Here is a 25,565-nt window from a genome sequence, read left to right on the forward strand (position 1 = left end):
TTGAACAAATACCTACTGATATTAATATGCTTGTTAACATGCCCGATTAATTAAAATACAAGGAATTACACACCAACAATTGGACTAGAGAAGTACATTTTAAAATTTAAAATCCTTTATGATTACAGATTCTAATGCCTTGTGGGTGCTCATTCTTAAGATTTCGTATTCACTTTAAGCTGTAGAAAAGATTAGAAAATAACCTAAGACAACCTGTACAAGGGCAGTAGTCCTCTCTCATAGAATTAGCTTGTGGAACCTTCTAATATTCTATTCCAAATTCATTAAACCAGTTTTTCAGTCTACTCAGTGCCAAATTCTTAAGTTGAACACAGATCTCCAACCCGCTTTCGCTAGGAAGAGAGGGAGGGATGACAGCTGTCATAGCTTTGCCTTTAACTGATACAGCTGCTTAGAAGACAAAAGGTCTATCTGTGAACTCAAATAATAGTATCCACACAAGAGGATTTCAGTTTCTAAACTCTTTTAGTTAACTCAATATTCTGCTGCTTACAGGACCAATGAAATTAGTGCTTGCACAGTAACCACAGGCAATCATAGCTCCAAACCATGAGTTTCAGTCAAATACAGTGTTTTTTCCACTTGCACTAGGATTTCAGTGTGAAACTGAAAAAATAAACACACAGCCAGCAGGATAAAGTATTTTTCAAGTTGGGGTGCTTATTTGTCAGCAGAAAAAAACATTCTCTATACAGTTGCACATATGTATATGCATGCATATGCATACGTAAAGCACTGCTATAAAAAGACTGAGGGGAGGCTTTTAAAAATGTATATTTTAGTACTGGTAGGTCTTTCCTTTCTATTCTTTCTATAAAATCCTAAGTGGCAGCATCAGTACAAGAAAAAATTGTCTATTCTAAGCATGTATATGTGCTTTAGAATGACCATATTATACCATCATTCTATTGACATTAGGAGATGACAATCAAGAGTTAAAAGTCATTTAAAAAAAAGTTCAGATGAACATTGTGACTAAAATCTTATGTCAAATGAGCACTTTATATCCCAAAAGAGGATGAATTACTTACCCAGTAATTTTAATTCTGACATACTGACTTAATATATCTGATCATTTTTCAATTGATGCAGTCTAACAGTAATTTTAATTTTGACATACTGACTTAACATATCTGATCATTTTTCAATTGATGCAGTCTAACAGTCTAAGGTCGAGATAGATTTAAGACACCACACTTAATAGGTGGCATTAACTCATAAAACCTATTAATTTGAATGAAAATGCAATGAACTGATTATTACTGGCTACCTTACCCTTAAAACTTGCAAAACATTCTTATTCACTGTTAAAATACTTGGTGTTTGTGTGATGAAGAAGCAGGAAATCAGGTTATCTTCTCTGTACTTAAATTTAAAGAATCCAGTACAAGAAGCAATAGAATCTCCTAGCACAGTTATTCTGCTTCTGAATAAAGAAATTTCCTTGCAACTTCCTTCCCATATGAATTCTCCTATTATGTATAAAATAGATGGAGAGAATCTTTTGGGGGGATATATCTGTGCTTCTTGCTCAAATGATAAATTTGACTTTTCTTTTGGCTGTGATATTCACTTAGCAGAGGGATTTCTTGTGCCTAATGAATGCTCATCTGTGATTGATCTTGTCTTCTCTCCTTTTCGCTCTGCTAATCACATCTATAATCACTACAGCATAGTATGAAGCTTATGATGAACTTGTAGTACTACAGGTGTACAGTGGGCAGCTGCAGAAAGAATAAGCCTCCTGGTGACATTTTTATGATGAAGGGCAATAAACAAGACATATGATTACACACTCCACTTCTATTATGTTTCCCAATGCAGATACCTAGTTACATTGAACTGCTGCATTAATTCTTTCTCAGAAAACTGTTTCTAGTATGGAGAGGAAAAGGATTGTGGAAAGACTCTGAAAAAGCAATGATCCTTAAGTGGATTTAGTGTATCAGCTTACTGCACAATAAATAAGCTACAGTAGTTCAAACTTTATATACTCCATAATGATTAGTTACTCAAATTGCAAGTATCTAAATTTGTATCACCATATCTAAAGTTTTTTTTTTTTTTAATTCTTCAACCAAATTAGAGACAATGTTAAAATTATTTTAACTGCCCTTAGAAAGACAGACCAACAAAAAACAAATCCTCTCCTACCTTTGAAATTTACAAAGAATATTAAATACAGTCTTTGTTGTAATCCTGGCAATAAAATTTCTGCCAATCATTTCAGAAAATATGTCAAACAGTTAGTTTTGGAAAAGCTATTTTTATCTTTAGTTTCTAAAATAGTGATAACATTTTTTTAAAAAACTACCACAATTATCAGATCTTACTTGTCCTTCTTTCCACTGATACCAAAAGTTAGGTACTGCCAGTGAAGTTTCCAAAGGAACCCACAAATACACGTATCTCTATTCCTTACTTTTCAAAGTTCAGTTTGTATCAGCATAGAATACTGATCTGATACACAATAATCCAGTTAAAAGCAGGAAGTCATCAGAGCACCATAAGTATCGTAGTTAAGGTTACTGATGCTGATGGTACTGTGAATCATTTGACACTTACGAAAAGGATATTCCTTTGAATAGAGCCAGTACTGATAATATTTTATGATGCTATGCTATGATACGGATGCTTGAAGAATATAGCAACAAACTGCTGACAGCTAGATAGCCACCTTAAACAGATAGTGTGGAAGATAACCTCTGATAAAGGAGAAGGAAAACGGGAAGAATGGATCAGAGAATACAAAAAGGTTAAGATGACCTTCAAATTCTTGTACTGGTTTCAAGTATTTTATTAGGTGAACTTGGAGTTTTTTCAAATAATGTTTACTTATCCTATCTAAAAACATTTCCTGTGTTTCAGACACAGCTTGAAACATGCAACTGCCAACAACAAAGTTTTTGTTTTTTTTTAAAGATGTGTTGTCAATGTGGTAAATCATTTACTCAAAAGAAAAAAAAAAAAAAAACAACAACAAAACAAAACAGAGGGAACTAACTGATTTGTCTGTCGTTTTTCCTGTCAAGATCGCCCTCGCCTTGGCTTTAGTCAGAGGGAAGGACTTTATGTATGAGTCATACAAGTGCTTGGCAAGTGCTCGCAGATCAGCAGATTCAGGGTTTAGCTGGTCGATGTCGCTGGAAATCTCTGCCAGAAGCTTCTCCTTCTCCGCTTGTGGCATTCGCCCAAACCTGATGGCTGAAAAAGATGACAAGTAATTTTCATAGTTATAGTGTATATGCATAGTTATAGTTATAGTGTATATGCATATTTTAATAGCTTTTTTTTTTTTCTGCCACCTTTTATTATAAGTTCTTCATTTTTTTAATTAAAATAGTAGGTAGGCAAGTAAGACTAAGATGATTCTATCCAGTATTATGGGCAACCTACTGAAGTACTTCAAACATATGCAAACAAACCAGTCTCAAAGAGGAAATAATCCGTGTCCAAACAGTAAGATTACAGTAACTTGCTTAGAAATGCAAAACTATTGTCAGCTCACCTGACAGACAGAATTGGTGAAAACCACTGATTCTACCTCCAATCTAAATAAAATGTAAAGAATCTTTAAGGTATTGAAATTCAGTTGGCCTAAGGTAGGAAAGAATGTTCAGCCTTGCATGGTTTTGGGCAAACCACCATGTGGATCTCAGCTTCTTCATTTGTTTAGAAAAAAAAACCACCCACATACCTTGCAGGAATAGATTCCTAAATAGTACAACAGACCTTAAGTTAGCAAGCAATATAAAATGTTACCAAAATAATTAAGGAATGGGAAAGAAGGTTGTGCAGGGAATAAAATAGGAAAAGGCTGAGTTCTTCACGGTGACCCTACATACATGCTGTACTGAAAGAACAGGAAATGGTTCTGCCTAGTCATATGATCTCACAATTGCTCTACACAAATGTAAGGCAGGCGCTAAAAATTGTAGTTTTCACCTACATACTTAATAGTCAAGGCAGTGCTTATACTTACAGAGATTGACTTGGAAAATATTTCAAGTGAGCCATCCAGATCAAAGCTGACTTATCATATCATATTTCAGTAACCAGGATTTATTTTATAGTAAGAAAATAAAGCAGAGCAACAGAGCATCAAAACAAAAAACAGAAGGAAAAAATAAAGGTTTGCATTTTAGCCTTAGGAGGAAAGAGAAATATTATAAATGTTTTTTCAGTGGTTAGTGTCTTTCCTGGATAAAGAAAAATTGCTCTTAAAAACATACATATGAATTGTTATACTTGGGATGTTTATTTTGGAAATCATCAGCCATTTTCCTGTTTTGAGGATGCTGGCAGTGTGCTGATAAACAAAAATGACACTTTTTTTGCGAGAATAAATAATTGTGTTAAAAAAAAACATGCAACATATAGCATTTAGTATATTGATCATTTCTCCTATTTCATAGTATTCTTTATTTTTATTTGTTTGTATGCTTATTTTTTTTTACAACTCTACTACATTTTCCTTTCAGTATACTTAGTCTCTGAATGATGTTGCATATTTCATATTTTTGGGGCATTTTTTGAGCTTATGTGTCAGAATAAAAATCAGCATGAAAGGAAATCTGGTTCAACAGGAACAAATTAACATTTATTTTTTTCCTGTAAATGTATGTTGCTTATAATTTTTTCATGAAGGAAATTTTGAATGATTGCCAGATGATATTTGTTTTGGACCATATATACCATGGTACTTTTTTTTTTTCCTCTCATGGGGAACACTAAGTACTCTTAGTCAGCTACTAACAATAGTTTTCAGTGAGACATCACTGCCAGCCCTCCTTATTTCTGAGAGCAAAATAACTACAGAAAAATGATGAACTTAGTTTATATGACATACGGTAATGGCTCAAAGAGACTACCAGCATTCTGTTAAGATATCAATGTGAATGGATGGCAAAGTTAGTGATGTATAAAAATTGATATAAAACAAAAGGAGTTCATATTTGTACTTAGTGTAACCTAAATAAAATGATGAGAACATTCAGCACGACTACCAAGGAATTAATTCAACCATATAGGCTTCAATGAACTCTGCAAATCAAGAACATTTTGTGGTCATTTTGCAGTTAAATGGATTCTATCACTGTTCAAAATTCTTATTTGTTGTTAACAGAAACCGTTCCTTGATTATTTTTTTTTTTTAAATACACATGAAAGTTGGTAAAATTGAACCCATTATACTAATATCTGCGTTTTAGATATTGAAAATATAAGCCAAAAGAAATAGGAAATATTTAATGAAGTAAACACAGTGAAAACTCACTGAGAACACTGGATAGCATTTACAGATTTTTGGTGATATTTAAGGATAAAAAATAAATAGAATTTATTTATAATAAAAATATATATTTATTTATAAAATAAATATTTTTTTAAAAAAAGAATCAAATTATTATCACCATAATAAAGCTAAAATATATTATTGCATACATATCATAAGTAGTCGTTAAAAAGACAAACAACTACATGTGTTGTCAAGAAGGTGTTAAAAATAATATAGCCAATAAAAGCGTTGAAGTTTAATTAGTTCGTATCAAACAGAGCTATACATTCGTTACATTTTTATTTTCATTATAAATTATTATGTTCTTCATTAAACCTTGTTTCAGATTTAAAATCGTAAAATTTGTAATATTCATGGTATTATATTTTATGATTAATTTGTTAAATCTGTATTTATGTAATACCTTCATCAATGGAAAAAATCTTGTGATACTTTAATGCTTCATATTGGTTTCTTGCCAACACATTCGGCTCCTTCTCAACATCTTTTTTTTTTGATGACGAATTTGCAAACTGAAATCTTAAGTGAAGTCTAGCAAGACTTGTCAGACTATTACAGTAAACTTTCTAATTTGGAAGGCAAAGCAAGGCAAATATTAGCTTCATATAAAGGACTCTTAATAAAAAGGGGAGATCGGAGTTGCTAACGTCTATAAAATGTTGATTGCTCCCTGAAATATATGGAGTGCAATTTAGTACGACCTGAGGACTTCTTCACACATAGTAAGAAATACTTAACAATTCTAAGAAACATGTCCTTTGAGAGATTTCATAATCCTATCATGAGCTAGGTGCTTTTGACTAGATTTTCTTTTTTTTAATGATAAATTCTACTTGTAAAGTATTTTGATATTTTATATTGAATTAAGGAAATTTATGGTATTATTTATAATAACATTATCTTTGCAATAAATCATGTATTCTTAATAGTCTGATTCTATATACTAATTCTGTACATACTATGGAAACGAAGCTTGACTAAACACCAGTATAAAACATGATTCTGATGTGGACCCATTCTTGACAGTCATGGTTTGCAGAAGCAAGCTTATAATCTAGAATTTCACTATCACAAGACCCCCAAGATTATTTTTACGAACAAGGGATAAAAAATGGACAGTATATTGCTTTTCCTTCCTATCTTTTAATATTAACTTAGCTCTAAAATAATTTATACGCTTCCCCAAGGCATTAAAAACAATAGGAATTTCCACTTTCTTTTTCTTTACTGGAAAATTCTTGACGATATACCACAGCGTGTACACAAACTATGCCACTGATTACTGGAATAGAATTGTTTGATAGAGAGATTTTATTAAAGCAATCAGGGGTTTTCAAAACAGACTCTTTTGTCATTAGAGAATAACTAAGAGGTATATATGTATTCTTTTAAATAACAGAGTCCAGACGGGTAACATTTTGCTGCAAATTCAAAAATGGGTGAATATAATAACGCCTTTTTTTGTTGTTCTTTTGTTTTTTTTTTTCCAACTACATTTCTATAAGTCACCAAAATGTCTGGGGGTGGGGATTAGCAGAGTGGTATTAGTTTCTTTTTTAAAACTTGTGGCAGTTTTCCACAGAACTGTATTATTGAACAGATAATGCTATGATAAAATAGGCTTACTTTTAGCTTAGAGTATAAAATGACAGCATAGTATGTACAGTTTCTACATATGCCTTGTATCCTATACCCTGAATACTCTGCATTTTCTCATCTTGCTGAGTCTCTTAGAAAGTAAATTACAGTATTCATGCCTGCAGTTTGGTATTGTTTAACAGCAACCTATCAACAATTTGTTATTTAGCATTTACAACAACACTCTATAGAATTTATAATAAAAGGCAATTTACACTGTATTTGTTTTCCTTATGGAAAACAAGATAACCAGGGGTGTTCCAGAATCATGTTTCCAGTGTGTTAACATCCAACAAAGGATAACCAATTACCTTTGCAAAGTAGACTTGTGTTATAATCCCCAGTGCTTCTAATACAAAACTATTTCCATTACTTTATAGATTGCATTGGAGATCATCACACATTTATTTACTCTTAATAGTTCTAAGTCTTCTACTTAGCCAAGAGAGAGAGAGAGAGAAGTAGTACTGCCAAAGGTAGCATTGAATTAGGTAACAAGCCTTTTTGTTAAAATGCTGAGGACATTACTTTGAAAGGAAATTAATACATATTGCTATATGGCCACCTAGGTTATAAGCATTAATTCATATTCTTGAATGTTTGTATGCTATATTCAGAATTGACTTAGATATCGCAAAGCTTACTCATATCATAGAAAGCTATTATATCAAATGTTAAATCAGTTATCAAAGAATGCACTAGCTCTTTAGCTAATCAAAGTGGTATAGCAAAGCTCTCCTTTACTGACCTAAAAAAAACAATACTCTGACCTAAAACAAGCCACCTGAGCAGGCTTGCCAGCTATCAGATTACATCTATCAGTGCAACAAAACAGCCAGTAATATCAGCAGAGTTTGCATTTACCTGATAGGACCAAGTCTTCTTCTAAATAGGTGAATTTACTTCAAGAGTGGAAATGGGATCTTACTGTTGTCTGTACTATATTCACCTTTAGGGTCTATCTTGTTGCCTGTCATCGTAATAGTGAACTTTTATGTAAAATAATTAAGCAGTGATAAAATCCTTCAGAAAGATGCCATTTTTGTCATGTTTGGCATGTGAAAATTGTGCTTGGAGTAAAGTTTGCTATCTTTCTTTTTAAAATATTTTTAGGAGATGAATTGTATGTTTATTAGTAATCTGTTACTCCCACATGTTTCTTTGTTTCTAAATGTGTGTTTTTAGGATGGATTAATAACAGTGATCCACCTTTAAATGCTGTCTGTACACAGTAGCCTAGTCATTGTTTATTGGCATGGAATACAAATTTGAGTCAAAATTCAGTTTCGTGGTACTAGCCTGGAAGTCTCCTTTTGGAGAAGTTATTGTCGTTGTTTTCAGGGGACTGAGATAAAAGTCAGGAAAAGGTCAGTGGGTTTATGGAAGGAATGTGGGAAACAGCAGTGGGACTTTGGGTGAGAGAAGTAGGAGGGATTGGTAATCCTTGTGGAGGTTAGGGTAGAAAAAGGAGAGTTCACAGGTTCACAGGGTGGATAAGAAGAGTTCACAGCATTTCTGGTGGCTGAGAAAATTTTCAGGGATCTGTAGATGGGTGACAGGTTCTTCTCCCTTTTCTGCACCACCTTCCTATGACCCTGGCTTCACCTTCTATTTCTCTGGACCACTTATCCTCTTTGCTACTCTATCTTCCCTCTCCTGCATGCCATAGTATAGTCTTTGTGGAAAAAAACACTTATCCTTATGCCACATTTTATGACTTGAAGAAGTCTCTACGACAGCTTCTAGACTACTCTCTGTAGCACTCTGCTCTTCTGATTGTCTAGATCAGGGATTTTTTGGAGCACAAATGAGTTCCCATATTGATGATAAATTCAGTTTCTTTCACTGAAGAACAGCAGACAGTCAGTGCAGAAACCTTGCTGAGTTTACTTGAAGCATGTGCCCAGATTCAGCAATTCAGTGCTCCCAGAAATTGTAATACAGACATATTGCCATGTGGGCTCATTTGTCCAGTACATTAGCTAGCTCTATATAAATAGTATTTTTAGTGTAAGAGAAAAAATTAATAGCATTTCCAAAAGGAAAGAACAAAACTTTTTCTTAGTGGCACTTCAGAATACAATCTGAGCAATTGAGGGTTAAATGCAGAGCAGCACTGTGGCTAGAGAAGGAAAGGAAAACAATATCCAAAGCATGAGAACACTACTGTCTTTCTTAACCTTCAGCCAAGTGGTATGTAGCATTTATACATGAAAAAATGTGACTGTTAGCTGCTAAGTGTCTCCTTGCATTCTCCCCCCGCCTTTTTTTTTTTTTTTTTTTAAGTGCCCTAACTATTCATTTTGCAATAATATATCTATGAAAAGAGAGTCATAGATTGGAGCCCTCCGGCACAAATAGTCCACATTCTGATTCCAAGAATGTAAAGTTCAGATGGTTTCACTATCCAAGTGGACAAACTTTAATCTGTGGATGTAACAGTAGAATCTGTCTCAGTGCCACTGACAACTTCCAGTGTTGCATTTCTGCATGCTTCTTTATAGAGACTCATGTCTTCACAGGCAAAATTTAGTTCTTTTTTAGAAATTTGTTTTTAAATGATGGAGGGGGCAGGTATGGTTTCATACAATCTGGAGCAAGCAAAAAATGCAAATGTAGAAGCCAATACCTGAGTATAAGCACTACTAAATCCCTGCTAAGTGAACTGGTGGCAAAAGTCAATTAAAGCATTCTTTCAAGCCCTGGGGGAAATGGCAAAACCATATCTCACTCCTGCCCCTCATAACCACGGTCCCTGCTGGTGCCACAGGTTCTTCCTTGCTGTGGCTGACCAGGAAGAAATAGCAGGTGAAGCACTCATTTTAAAAATATTTCCTGGGACTTTTACATTGTAAAGCCAGAGAGAATGATCTTGGCCTTCCCCTTCTTGATAGCACTGGACATGGTTCACATTGTGGAAGCCATGCTGCTAGTTTATGAAAGAATTTGGCATGCACCTTGAAAATAGTAATAATAAACTCCCCTGAACTACTATAAAAATACCCACAGTAGCATTTCAAAATTAGTTTTATTTTTAAGAGTTACTGTTACATCCCAGGAACTTGAAAACCATATTTTCTATTAGCAAAACATTTCCCATACCATTTTACATTCACTGAAGTAATAACTTCACAAACCACAGTTCAGCTTCCCTCTTGGGGACAACACACTTATTTTTTCATACTGAAAATAATGAAAGTTCTAAAAAAGCCACAGAGAAATTATTTTCCCAGTCATGCTTGCAATTCTTTACCCTTAGAATTACATAAGTCTCTATGTTATGACATTTAATTCCTGTTTCTACTCAACTTTGCCAAAGCGAGGCAGCAAAGAATCTTCATTATGTCTTTCTGTCCAAACATTCACAAATAAGTATTTCCACATGAGTTGATATGTTAATTTTAAAATTCAGTGGGATTTTCTTCTATATCTTATGCAAGAGAGCAGTATTGTGATATGCTTAATGCTATCTGCTTACCTATTGTAAAGAAGGCAATCACAGAACCATACACAATTGCATACAGTTTTGCAAGCTAAGACTACAACATATAGTAAATGGAAATGCTGCTTACACAGGTCACAGATGGGAGGCCATATTCACCTCTGGATGGTGGAGAGGTCAGACAGTGCATAGTACACAGGAATCACAGCTATACACACTAATATGATGAAAGGCCAACAGCTGAATGAGCATGCTGAGAAACACTACGCTCCTACTTACCACACATTGGAATCTATGCCCAGATGTGGGTATCCTAAGGGAGGAGGAGGACAGTTTTTTTTTAAACCAGTACAGCGTATGGCCCATTCATTCAAATATGTTGTGCTCTAGTATGAGGAGGTATTAACTTAGTGATGTTAACTGCCCTGGAAAAGCATTCTCTGCATCAAATTCAAGTTGCTGTTATTCACAAACTTTCGGTAAATTCTCCACTTCATTCTTCATAACTAAGTTAAGTTTTTGACTTACAGGAAAATGATACTAAGCTACAGTATGGAACAGAGCCTTACCAGAAAATAAGACCATGACCTGAAAAATAACAATTACACTAGGAATATGTTCATGAAGAATAACTTACAATGTAATGAGCAAGAATAATGGAGAGTAAAACCAACTTGTTCATTATATTATGTATTATATTGCTAAATGCAGATCTCTACCTATCTTATTTTTATATTCAGCAATCTCCAATTATATACATAGCCTGCTAAACAAAGAGGCAATCTCTCTGATACATATTTCTAAACTGCCTGGTGTAGAGAAACAGAAGACTGTAGAAGTTACAGCATCACATTAAGTAATCATATATATGCTTCATATTATTTTTGAGAAGAAACATTATTGTTTTAAAACATGCCATGTACACTCACCATTGTGTGACATTCCAACAGCAAGGCATTTCTGAAATCTGCAGTACTGACATTTATTTCTGCTTTTTTTATGGATGCGACAATTAAGATCACACCTGTCATAAATTAGCTTTAATCTGATGGTTCTTCGAAAAAAGCCCTGTAGCAAACATAAAAACATGTAAAAGGAGAGAAGAAACATTGCCAGTGTCACTGTCTTACTTCTGTAAGCATACAAACATGTTTCTACACAAACACTGAGCCTAAATTTGTTTTAAATAGGCAATGCCATGATCACACCATCTGCGTAGCAGCATGCTCCTAATCTGAATTTATTAGCTATTTTCAAATCAGTTTGATAGAAAAGTATCTCAAAAAGCTATGGAAACTAATAGGGATCTACTGGTTTGAAAGGATCCTAGGAACATAAGTTGAGAGCACTACAGAAGTACTGAGCATGAAGAATACCATGCCAACAGAAGCAAGGCTTGATTTGTTCAGTTGCTCATGAAACAATTGGATATAAAGTGAACATAACATTTAAAAAAATTAAAGCTCACTATGTAGGAAAACAATGTAGTTCACAGTGTAGGAAAAGTGTTATAAATGACCACAAACCAAAAATTCTGCAAAGAGCAGTTTGATCTCAAGTATATAAAAAGGTTATGGGTTTGCTACTTACTTAGATTGTCTTTCCCACATATTTCTTTATTCTATTTTAATTATTTGTTTTCCTTTTTGAGCTCGAGTGCTTACAGAGAATTTGTTTTCCTTTATTTATTCTATTTCTTTTTGTTTGCACAATGCTAAATTAATTTTCCAATATAAATTTCAGTGTTCTATCTTCTAGGTTCTTTTATTTTCTAGTTTGTTCCTACTTTTTGGATTTTACAAGTTTGCAAAGTACATTGGCTCATGAAAAATCCAAAAACTTGGTGCCAAACTCATGGTAATTATTACTCAAGTCTTATGAAGACAGAAACCATTATGTAAATTCAGAGTTCTGTCTTTTGACAGTCTACAGGTGCTTTCCGAGATCCATGATAAGTAGCTAATAAAGTTTATCTGAATTTATCATAATTAGTTCCTTGTAACTTTATCCTCGTAGAATAATACTAACAATAAAAACAATATTGACTCTTATTTATATAGTTCAGTGCAATGTAAGTAATCAACAACATACTTACTGCTTTAAGTATGTTCCTCATTCAGTGCTATAATTTTTAGTTAAGGTCTGCATTGGATCTTTACTATCACTTATTTTCCTCAAGAGATTGAAAATAAGGATGATGTGAATTTAAACTCAATGAATTGTTAATAATTCCTATCTCTAGTGTTTCTTTTCTCATTCTTGAGGACAGTCAATTCTTATACCATTCACTTTCCTTTATTTGTTAAAGACACTAAGTATCAGTGACATCAAAAGTGGTCAATGGTGTTTTAAAGCAGAAAGCCAATTTCTTTAATATCATTAGACATTTCTGTAATCACCTAGAAATATAAATTGAGTAAAAAAACTCTAATCAATCAGATTCTGTTAACAATAGAACCTGAATTTTAAATTGCTTGGAGTATTGAGCTTTGGAATTCAGCATGAGTCTACTTTTGCTGCATTTTATGAATTCAAATTCTACAAGTGATCTCCAAGACAGCAAGAATGAAATATAATTGCATAATTGACAAAAGTAGAAGAAATGCACAATAAAAATCAAATACATCAGTAATATAATTAATAAAAAATACAATATTTTAGTCTCTCACTTATTAAATTATAAAGTATTTACATTGTATACAGAACAATTTAATTTTAAAAAGATTTAAAACTCTTTTTTAAAAAACATACCCCTCTAATTTTACCAAATGATTATTTAGATGAAAATTGTATCAAATCTTACTTCAGAGAAAACACATTTGTAACTACCTACCTTACAACCTTCACATGCATGCACACCATAATGAAATCCAGAGGCCTTGTCCCCACACACACGACATTCAATAGCCATAAGGGAGTTGGAAGACTCCTCATGAGGTTTATTGTACAACTGAACTTTTTCTGAAAAATAGGGTGGGGAAGGAGGCTCCATTTTGATTGCACCTGCATATAAAGGAGATTTAAATGATAGACTCAAAGTATAATTAAATAGATAGTAGAAGAAGCAGCAAGAAATAATCACAAGCAATCACAGTAATTATAGTCAGATTCATAGGTGTGCTTCATAATACAAAATGACAAGTAGTAAACAAAGGAAACTAAACCGTAAGCAGATATTTCACTGGTAGTACATGGGCTGAAAAACGTTGAAGAGGCAGATTCTGATGGAGAAACCGTGTTACAGATCCAGTTTTCAGAACTGTAGCGTTGAGTGATTTGAAGATGGAGATTCAAAATATATATATATGAAAACCTTATTCTCAAAAGGGCTTATGCCTTTTCCCAGTATCTAATTACATTGTATTACTTTAAGGTGTTCAGTACAACTGCAGGGAGAAGAACTGGAGTCTCTAATCTCATAAAAGTAGTCTAAGTATCTAACAGGCCCACATTTAAAAATTTGGATATTTAAAGAAATTAATCACTCTCCTGTGAACACTGTTCCACTTTGGATGCAGTCTAGAGATTAATTTTCTCTTCTGAAAATTTCTAATTATTGAAACAGCACTTTGTAATATTAAACAAGTTCAAACAAACAAACATGATATTTTTAAATCCGTCATGACCCATCACAGAAGAAAGCTGTGACATTTGACACTATAATATTACATCAGATCACAGCTCAGGAATTATACAACATACATAAGTATTATAAAAGGTGAATGCTTTGTTTTCTAGCTGGCTCCACAACTTAAACTAGAAAGTTTTCTTTCGTATAGAAACTGGGAAGAAAAGAAAGCACAAAATTATCTGAGTAAAGATCAAGATGATTTGGTGTACCTAAACTCTACTGGACTCTCTAGTTTGTTGTTAAAATGTTATGGAAATTTCTAATCAAACAAAAGGAAAATAAGTTATTAGCTGTAAAAATGTATTTTAATTCACTTCATAAATAACCCAGAGGTATATAGCACCTGCTTCTCTACTACCACCAAAACTAAATACCACAATTTTCCTATCAAGAATTCCCTGAAATAATTATTGTATAGCTTTCTACAAACAAAAGTGATGTCAGTGGATCTTTAAAAAAGTTCCAGGCACAGCAACCTTTAATCTTACTATCAGTAGGAATGCAGTAGTAACTTATTTAAGAATAGGCCACTTCCTTTCTTAAGGAAGTGTATTTTTTATATAACTGGGGAAAGAGGGGCTTTTTCATAGCGTATAAATAATACTAGCTCACAAAGCTTCAAGGTTATGTATGCATTAGGAACACTGATAAATATAGCCAATATTTCTATTCCATCGGTTTCTTACCTTGTTCAGAATTCAAAAGCTGCATGTATTATTAATTAATATGCTGTGTATGCATGTTTAAAAAAAAAAAAAAAAAAAAAAAACACCATCCAAGATATTTATTTTGCATTGATTTTAATATAGACATTTTACACACAAGAGATATGAATAGGAAACTGAAGGTTTCATAAAAAAGAGTGGGATTCATGTGATTAATAAAAATAGTTTATGGTCATTTTAGATAGTATATGATAGTTTGCGTAGTCTCTAACTGCTGCTCTGAAAGGGTGAAGGTGTGCTACGTGTATTCCATCTTTCCTACCAGCCCTGTCAGAATAGCTTTTGGACATCTTTTTGTTGACACAGGGTATCTGCATCTGGGCATATTAATTCATCTAATTTCTACTGTTGGTAGCATATTTTCAAGAGCGTAAAGCAAACGTGAACATGAAGAAATAATGGAAAATAAAAAGCATACTTTGGCAATCCTGGAGCTTGATGTCATATTTATAATCAATGCTTGTCTGATCAGTTCTTGCAAGAGGAATATCTTCATAGTGTGGTGAAGAAATGCTTGAAAAATCAACAGTGGTAAATGGTTTTATGTCAAAGGAATGTGTATGATCATCCATCGCAGACAGATCCACTGGGCTAATTCCAAAATTAATGGGCCAAAACGGCATTTCTGTGTCAACCATTGTAATGCCTGAAAGCAAGAAAAGAAACAAACATTTTAAAAGAAGATAGTTATTTCTGTAATGAGTTTGGGTCCTAGCAGAGGCCCCATTGTCTCACGTCCAAAGTGTTGAGGTGCAAACTCACAATCATGTGCAGGTTTTAGGGAAAAGTTTAGTCCCATCCATCTTTTTGCTTGAGTTTGTCATCACATAGTGCATTAGTCTGTTTAGAAATACTGCACAGATAACACTGGGCAGTTAACCCACCTTTGAGGTTCTTCTTAGAAAGGCTCTAATGTCATATGTCATAAGAAAAAATGAGATTTGTTGGGATCCAAAGCTTAGGCTACTCTTAGAACAGAATGGCTAGTCATAGGTATGCTACTATACTAGAGTGATCTAATCTGCACTTCAAAAGGCAGCAGAGACAACTTGTGGGGCAAAGAACAATGGTAGTTAGATTCACAAAAAAATGACAAAAATATACATAGAAAAAATAATCTAAACAATTCTAGATGGCCAGATGAAATTCAATTCCATTTTAATAGCATAATTTTGTACACTTATGTACTTTAGTAGGCATGCAAGTTATTAAAAAAATAATTGTGTGAAATTAAAATACAACTGGAAACAATTTTCACCATTTTTACATGTATGGATTACTTTGACTTTAATTTCATCTCTCTATAACACAAAAATGAACAGTTAGAAATTTTAGACAATTGATTTTTTGCTTTTGCAAATTCTCATCATCATTTTTCCTATGTGTGAAAATGTGTGAAAATCTTAAGGCTTTTCATACTAAGAAAAAGAAAAGTAGTTAGCATTAAATAACGGTGCATTTACTCCAAAAAAAAAAAAAAATCAGAAATACCTGAAATCTTTAGCTGGGCAAGTATGTTTTATCCCAGAATCTTAAACCTAAGGCTCAAGGAAAATTATTTTAGTACGTTCTAAATCCCATAGGTATTTATGGAGTTCTTGAAAGCAGTAAACCAATAAAAAGCTTCAATCTATGAAAATCTTCAGCAAATTGAGTAAATTTAGATTGAGATATAAAATGTTTATTTGAGTCCTCTTCTGACAGTTGGCTGAATCGGAATCCTTGATTTAGACATATTTCAACTATGAAAAACTTTGTATTCCAGTGAATGTTTCATAACTAGCATTCGTCTTTAATTTTCCTCGACTTATAAAAAGGACGTTTTAATCTAAAAATAGAATAGACAATATGGAACTGAAATAACTTGGTCACTTTGGCTGTTTAATTTGGACTTCAGACCCATCAATTAAGTGGCTGCTAACCTCTAGATAACAGAAACTTTGATTTGATCTACTTTGTATTACTCAAAACTACTCTGTCACACTGCCAAATCTGTTGTTGCAAAATGAATATAATGGAGCAAACCTGCTCTGTTACTTTGAGATGATCCCTTATTTCTAGAGGGCTATAAATAAGTGCCACAGTGACTGTCCTCCCCTATCTACTGTGCTAAGGTAGCAATTTCTGGACATGGACATAGTTCTTTCCCCAGAAAAGCTACTACCATTTTTTCTCCTTTTAGGGCTTGCAGAACAACCTTGAACACTGATATCAGCTGCTGTAAGATGTTTCTTGTTCTTAAGTTTCAGATAAGAAATTCTGACTGCAGTGTGTACGGAAGTGTTGCTACTGTATTACACACTCCATAACATACGTGTTACCTCTAGTAGAGCAAAACGGCACCCTATAGCTCATTCATACTGCCATGCCTATCACTATGTCCCTACTAACATAGAGTTCTGTAGAGCAAATGGTGTTTAAGGGTAAACTTTTGGCTAGGTTCACCTCACACTCAGCCAACTGTCTACCTGTCCAAAGGTTTCAGCCATTGGATAGGATATACAGACCCATATGTTATTTTTAATGAAACAAGACCTGCCTACTAACAACTGACAGAATTTCTAACTGCCATAAGTGGAAATTATCCTGTAATAACTCAGTAGAGGTTGCCAGAGTATCTTGGTGTTATACATGTTTGGAAGATATAGTATCTTCCAAATAGTCAACTTTTCTGTAAGCACGAGATGTAAGTCCCTGGCCATTAATACTGGTAACCATCCTTAAACAGATTTCAGAATAAAGCAATAAGATAGACTAAACTCCTTCTTAGGAGTCCCTTCATGTAATTAACCAGACCAACCCTAATAAAACAACCAACCAACCAAACAAACAAACAAAAAACCTACAGACATCTACAGATTAGATATTGGCTTAAATCTCTTTAAGCAATTGACATAGAGAGGTATGTTCACATTGCACCTGGAGGGCTACCTCAAGGGTGAAGAAGGCTGCCTACAGGCATGGTCCTGGGTGTAGCCACAGTTCATCCCGCGGAGTCCATAGGACTCAACATGGGCAGATGCCCCCATGGTGTTATCGTATGGCCAAGAAACATCTGCAGGCAAACATGTCATTAGAAGGCAGGGGGATGCTCATACTTAGTGTGGCCCTTGCACAGACCCCTTCCCTGCACTTCCCCTTTCCCACAGAGAAGGGCTGAAGAGGCTTGAGGCTTAAGGCAAATGCAAGCTTCAGTTGCTCGTGGAATAGAGATAAACTCAATTGCTTGCCACTAATCTCAATTTTTGTATTATACATGAAGCAGATGTTAAAATTAATTGGCTTTCCTGAATCATCCATTGAAACTCTCTAACAATTCTCAAACAATCTAGAGGGACTAGCACTCTGGATTACCAATTAAAAAAAATAATTGCAAACCACTGTAAGCTCTAGAGCAAGTTGGTGCTTGCCTATATTTCACTTTATAACACAGTGAATGATTGTGATGTGTTGGAGAATTTGACTACGTTTAACTTATGATTAATTAATTATAAGAAAATTCTGAATCATTATAACACACAGTGTGTATGAAATTCACTATGCACAGATATCCTATAGCTTAGAAAGACTCAAATAAGCATGTAAGTGCAGGGGTCTAGCTTGCTGCAAAAGCTACAAAGGTACGGTAACTCTTCAGCAGCAATCTTCTGGTTACACAGTTGGTACAGCTAGCTTGTTTCAGCAAAGTCTAACAATAAAGCCAGAGGAGTTTCACTGTAAAAGTATTTCTAGCCTTGAACTGTGATGTTTTGGATTTTTATGAAGTTTTAGAAGCAGCACATTAAAAAAAAAAATTGTTATTCTAACAGTCGCTTAATTCAAGGGACTGTTTCATGCATTTTTGTTTTTCCTAACTCATTATTATTATTTTTTAACTGTGCATCTGTTCTCATCACACACATTGTATTGTATGCTAGGAATAGAGGAAATAAAAATGACAATATTATACTGAAGTAAAGAACACCCAATATTAAAAATATTCTACGATTCTGTGATTCTATATACTCAAAGACATGGAAAAGAACTGGGGGGGGACCTAACAGCTGCTACAAGTCATGCAGTAATCCCATTTTATGTTACTCACATTTGCATTCTAAGGTAATAAAATCCTCAATCAGCAGACACTTACAATACCTTGAAAAAAAGCCCATACACTGCACCCCTTACCAAGGTTAACATCCCCTGACCAGTAATATCGGTTCTTCAGGCAACTAAAAAGGCTTTGTTAAATAATTCCACTACAAAAAATACATACTTTAAGTTTTCAAAAACTCTTATGTTATCTATGCTATAATTTTGTTTACAATGTCCACTCAGGTACCTAACAACTGTACTGTAAATACGAACATACAAACATATCCACAACTACGTGTGCATATCTCTCTGATGTCTTCTTTTAAAATATATAAGGGTCTAGCATAGCAAAATGCTTTAAACAGGTAGGATTTAGTCAACACAAAGAAGTTTGCATGTGTATTAACTCCTTTTCTGCCATTGAAAATAGTTAACTTCAGTTATGTTGTAAATCTCTATTTGCCTACTTCTGGATCAGAATATTAGAGCATTTCTTTATACAACAAAACAGGTAGGCATTGATGATCCCAAATCATTATTATTCAGAAACATTTCAGAATTGTTCACATTTCACATATGACTGATCTCAGTTGAATCATGATTATCCTCTTAAATTGAATACAATTTGCTATTACAGTGGAAACAAAATTAATTTTACTATTTAGTCAAATTTGTATTATAAATACTAGAAGAAAGAAAAACATGCTAATTTTATTTGTACATTACTGAAAGCACTGTATATAACTTTACTTGATTTATGCTGTATCTTTGTCTATTTTCCTCCTCATGAAAAGGTGAATACCAGCACTTCCCTCTGCAAAAACAGCGTTTAATTGTAGTCTTCTCATGGCTTTTTCAAAAAAAACACAAACCCAAACATCCAAAACACAAGTCTAATCAACTGGCCACTATAGGATTCCTTCATAAAACTCAAAGATGCTCATGTGAGATCCAGAAAACAAAACAAAAAAAAAAAAAACAACAAAAAAAACCAACAACATAATTTAAGTAGACTGAAAAGATTTTCATACGTAAAAATCATTCTCGACCAACAAAAGACTGCAAGAGTAGCAGAGATGTCGTTCATACAAAACCAAATGGACATGCTTCAGCATTTCATCATGAAAAACACCAGAGAGAATGCTGCTGAGATAACATTACATATGGAGAGATGATACTAGCTGCTATAAGTCCCTTCACATGCATTTAACCAGTTTCCAACTATTGTCTACAAGGAAGTAAAAGGCAGCACAGCACATGAACTCATCTGATATTTGTAAGAACTGTCAGCCACAGTGACAGCTTACACTTTGGTGCTGACTGTGAGAACTACCAGATCATTCAGTAGAAATTGAACGTTGAATTGATTTCCAATTTGTAAGGGAGCTTCTCAGTACATTTTTTGTATTAGGAAAACATAACATATAAGAGATTAACATGGTATGAAAAACATCCTGGATCACAGGCTACTCTTTGCCATAAACACTACCTGTGCTCAGTTAACCTGAAAGGCCTGTTGCACTGCATTCTAGGCACGCTCTTTCCAGACAAAACTACCAAAATATGACCCTGGAGGTATTTAGTGAAGCAGCCTGAACATCCTAGCCTAATGCAAGTTAACAGAAAATCAGAAAAGAAAAAAAAAACACACACACACAAAACTAAAGCATCTCAGCTTTGAGAAGTAAATCAAGGCAGTGATATAGCATATGGGCAGGTGTAAATATGAACATATATAAGTGTCATGTAAATTATTGTAGTTTTTAAAAATTAAAACATATTTCATGGAATAGTTTAAATTTCATCTCACCTATAAATGTGTCATACAGTTTGTCAAGTAAACTCATCTACAAGTGTTGCAAAACTTAATGGGAATTTTGCTAATTAATTTAATTAAAACAGCCTCAGATCATCTCTGAAAAACATCACATATAAGTCGGCTAAGATCACATAACCATTCGTAGATATTAAGAAAAAAGTAGAGATAGTGAAGAGTAAGCTTCATACCCCCGTAAATATTTAATTTATTTATCTATCTAACAATGAAACATTTCACTTGTGTGCCTTGCCAAAACGCATCTACCCTAAATGATGGTACCGCATCCAATGAGTTAAAGAGCTTCATTAATCTTTTATAAGGGAAATGCTACAAACGTCTCTAAGAGGAGAAAGGACAGTCTTGCAATAAGGTAATTGCACCCCCCCCCCCTTTCAATAACTCAGTTTTTTCATTGCCTCTGACACAGAAATTGTATTTGGCAATGCATAAGTATCTTAAGCCAACATTTTCATCGGTGCTGTTTTCAGGTCCTGAATGTGAAGCATATGGTCTGATTTTGTGACACACCGTGTTCAAACAGTAATTAACTCATGTCTCTGGAAGGTGTAAATGGTGACCAATTCTAGTAAGGTAGCTGTTTGGTTTATTCATTGTTCTACTTATTTAGGGAAAGTTGTGTTGTCTTACTACAGCTACTTTGTCCTGGAAGAAAAACAAACAAACAAACAAACAAACAAACAAACAAACAAACAAACACGCTCCTGTTTATGCTCTTTGCCTCAGTTCTCCACTTGTCCAGTGAAATAAAGATACTGGCTTTTCTTCTTATTCTGTGTAAGAATCAAACTGCAACCTCTTTCAGCAGGGATGGCATTGCTCTACACATTTTTAATATTCCTAATTATGCCTGAGTGCAATCAGGTTTTAAGCTTAATCTGAGCCTTTGAGAGATACATTGTTTTCATGAGTAAAGAAAATATTTTTCATGCAAAGTACCTGTAAGTATAATAGACTTTACTTAATAGGCAAAATTTGCACAAAACAAAGGCACTAAATATATCCAAATGATTTTGGCTAAACCAAAGTATGTACATTTTTTCTGTATTGTAAACAACGACTCAAAGCTCTTGGACATATTCTGTTTAATACATTAAAACAACTACTGCAGTGTGGTCTGCAGGTTCTCCCATCGAACGCACCGTTCCACCATGCAGGACCCGTACTCCTTCGTGCTCTGTTGCTGCGGAGTCAGCAGAGGGAGCACAACATAACTAAAAAAGCTCTTTCCAAGAACTCCACTGACAAAATCGGTGATGCTCTTAAATAAATAAACAAGCAAAAAAGTACATAAAGAGCCTTGTTGGCTGATACCCCCAACTCAATGTTGGACAAAATCACATAGGATTTTTTGCCAAACTCATTGGCTTCAAACTGTGGTGAGAAAAACTAACAGCAAAAAGCCATAAAGACTTGTTTTAAAAATTCCACTATAGGGTTTTGTAATGTTATGTTCTCATTACCAAGAAGTGGAGAGAAATAGGATTTTTTCTTTTTATCCATGGACATTGGTAAAGTTCAGGGCAGAAACTGATTCATTTATGCTAAGAAGTGTGCACTGAACTGCAATACATTTATAGAACTTAAAATAGTTGTTCAAAGCAGTCTTTACCCAAGCACAAGGCAAGTTAGAAACGGCTATGATCGAGGAAAATAGAGCCAGGCTTACTTCAGTAACTGACAGAATAATTGTTGTTAAATTCCTGTATTGTAAATTCAATCAGTTTTCTTTGAAAACTCAGTATTATCCTTGGCATTCCTGCCGTAGGACTGTGTATTGTAGCAGTAATGAAAACACTTCTGCATGCACCTTGGACACCACTTCTGCTCATACTGCTGTCTCACTTGACCTCCAATTTTTCTTTTAAGCATGAACTTAGCAAAACTATTTACAGGAATGGAAACTAAGATCACTGCAGAACAAAAGAACAAGGCTTATATGAATCTGTTGCAATTAGAGAAAGCTAAACTAAAGCTAGAAGTTACAACAACAAAAATAAAAGCATGCTTCATCCCCACTTCTTCATTTATCTGTAAGAACAAAGAAAATATCTAGTGTCCTCTAGCAAAAGTTGAGTCAAAAACAGCTCCATGATAACAAGCGCCTTAGTGAAGCAATAAGCTCTTAGATGATGTGGTGCACTACTTTTAATTCAGCCCTGACTCCAAGCACAAGACATTTTCTTCTCTCTTCCTCAGATGCAGCCCTCAAGCCATCTAAACATGGCTCAAAAATGCACGCCTGTTAGAAAAGATAATTGACAATACAACAAGGATGCAGCAGAAACAGCATACTTTTGAAAGAATGGGAGAAACATTCTGTGTAAATGCAAGCCCAAAGGTTCTAGACAAAATGGTTTTGTTGCACCCTTGTGCGGAGGAGGAGGGATGTATCACCTCAGTGAGGCAGAGCACAGCCAACAGGCACACTTCAAGGGTTAATCACTAAACAGGAGGATATGAGCTTATGAAAGTCTCCTTTTACAGTCTGCTGTACTAACCTGCAGAACAAGCACAGGACCAAAACTCTGATAGCAAAGAGCTGGGGCTGAGGGGAATGTTAAAGGTGTAACAAAAACACAGATACTCCAGAAATGCGTTGAAACACTGCCACCAGATACAGGTTTCTGTCACATCACCCCAGTGCAAACCGTGGATGTGGATGACTTAACAAACTGGCTCAGAAATCCAAATGCTGCATGGTCCAAGGGCTGCAGAGAACAGCGACACTGAGATCCTCCAAAAAGACAGATGAAAGTTAGTGGTGAGGGGGGTCCATGCATCCACCTCTCACCAAGACTGCACAGTACAACATCAGAAGAGACTCAAGAAATGGTGAAAGTCTGAACACGTAAGAAGTCTCAACACGTAAAAAAAGTCTGAACCCATAAACCAGTAGGAAATGCATTTTATTCCTGTAGCCAAATGATAACTACAAACTATGATCGCTTAAAAGCACAGCCCATAAAATCTATTACAATTTCAGCAGGGAGTAGCTAACAGGAACAGAAAAAAAAACAACAACCAACAAGAAAAGAAAGGAAAAGAAAAGAAAAGAAAGGAAAAGAAAAGAAAGGAAAAGAAAAGAAAGGAAAAGAGAAGAAAGGAAAAGAGAAGAAAGGAAAAGAGAAGAAAGGAAAAGAGAAGAAAGGAAAAGAGAAGAAAGGAAAAGAGAAGAGAAGAGAAGAGAAGAGAAGAGAAGAGAAGAGAAGAGAAGAGAAGAGAAGAGAAGAGAAGAGAAGAGAAGAGAAGAGAAGAGAAGAGAAGAGAAGAGAAGAGAAGAGAAGAGAAGAGAAGAGAAGAGAAGAGAAGAGAAGAGAAGAGAAGAGAAGAGAAGAGAAGCCCATTAAGGGAATAATAGACAAGTTTAATTTAAATATATTTTCTATTCTGTGTTTATAGCATTTACATAAAATCACAAATGGCCTGGGTTCTTGCTCAAAATAGCTGCTTTTATATTCTCAAAGCAACATAAACTATTGTAAATACAAATGCAAATGAGAAACAATCTCAAAAAATGCCACAGGCTACGCAGATACAGTACAAATTCTACAACATTACTTTAATTATTTAATGGAGGTTTTTCATTTCTTTTTTTTATTATTATTTTTTATACCAGATAGATATTGGTGACACTGAATTACTTCAGGATATAAAATAAACTAGCAGTTTAAATAGAAATTGAGAATATCGAACAAGGGAAAGTAAATGAATAAGAAATACTGATTTATATCTCTGAAAAGCTGTATAGACAGATAGCTCAGCTTTAAGAGGAAGAGCACTTCAAGATTACAGAGAACATAACTACAAAATTCTGGAAGTGACACAGTGCTGGGCTCCCAGTGGTAAAAGATTACAATAGAAATGGAAGCGTTCTGCTACTGTCACAAGTCTGGCAGAACACTGAGCTGTAGAGATAATTTCTACTCTGTTAACTCCGATTCAGCATTTGTGAGAACAGACCCTCAATTTGTTCTTAGAAATACTTGAACAGAAAAACTACAGTCTTCTAGTTACAGGCAGCTGCAACCTGTGCTTTGCGAGGTGCCATGTATTGAACTAATATTAGTCTCAATTAAAAACTTGTCTTCCAATGCTTTTAGTTTGAAAATGTCTTAAAAATATCTCACCTTCTCGAAAATATGATTGTTATTTCATTCTGTTGAACAACAACACAAGAAACAGAAGCAAAAAATTGTGAAAAATAAGATATCATCTGGTTGTTGAAAGAAAAATCAGAATAAATGTGTACAGAATTCTAAAGGGTAGAGAACATGTATCAGCATTTATAACGTGCCTAATTGCATTAGGAGGGCTCAAATCTGGGTAATTTTGGTTTTGAATGATCTGATGAAATCAGAAACAAACAACATGCCTTTAACTTGCACTGGCAATATTGTAAAACTATCTCATGACATAAAATGTAGGCGTTACTCTCTATGAATCATTGTAGTTTAAAAAGGATACTGATAGATTGGCAATGAATCACATTCAATTTTGTAATCAGAAAGAGCTGGCTGCTTAAGGGAGACCTTTGCCCCCTTTGGCAAAGCTGACTAACTGAATGTGCCAAGCTACTAAGGAGTAGGCCTTCTCTTCTCATGTAAGTGGCCTCATAAAACTGAAGTAAGTCATTGATTTTAAAATATACAAAAAAGTGCAAGCTTTATCAACTAGAACGTTGCCAACACAGATCAATTGATGAGAGCATTAACATTGTCAGAACTGTACTTGGCTCAAAGACTGCACATTTTATAGCTGGCATTTATTTATTATACTGGGCAGACTTGATATTACTCAGAGATCTAGTAAAAGTTTTACTAACTGCAGGAAATTCATATAATTCAAACACTTTATATTTGCGCAGCTTAAACCTACACCAATTTTTTAGTTTTGTTGTT

At 34.3% G+C, this 25,565-nt stretch overlaps 1 protein-coding gene across 3 annotated transcripts in view; it reads right to left on the reverse strand.

Annotated features, from left to right (window-relative positions):
• The window catches only part of PPARG (peroxisome proliferator activated receptor gamma), a 61,017-nt gene that overhangs the window by 11,705 nt on the left and 23,747 nt on the right, over positions 1 to 25,565 (reverse strand). For all 3 annotated transcript variants that reach the window (XM_084293020.1, XM_084293018.1, XM_084293019.1), the window contains exons 2-5: positions 15,172 to 15,399; positions 13,231 to 13,400; positions 11,327 to 11,465; positions 3,026 to 3,225 (exon numbers count right to left, since the gene is read on the reverse strand). In XM_084293020.1, the coding sequence (XP_084149146.1) occupies positions 3,026 to 3,225; positions 11,327 to 11,465; positions 13,231 to 13,400; positions 15,172 to 15,391 (729 nt within the window). In that variant the 5' untranslated portion in view covers positions 15,392 to 15,399. The remainder of the gene's footprint in view (positions 1 to 3,025; positions 3,226 to 11,326; positions 11,466 to 13,230; positions 13,401 to 15,171; positions 15,400 to 25,565) is intronic.

Source organism: Netta rufina, assembly GCF_964035555.1.
Source record: "Netta rufina genome assembly, chromosome: 10".
Lineage (NCBI taxonomy): Eukaryota > Metazoa > Chordata > Aves > Anseriformes > Anatidae > Netta > Netta rufina.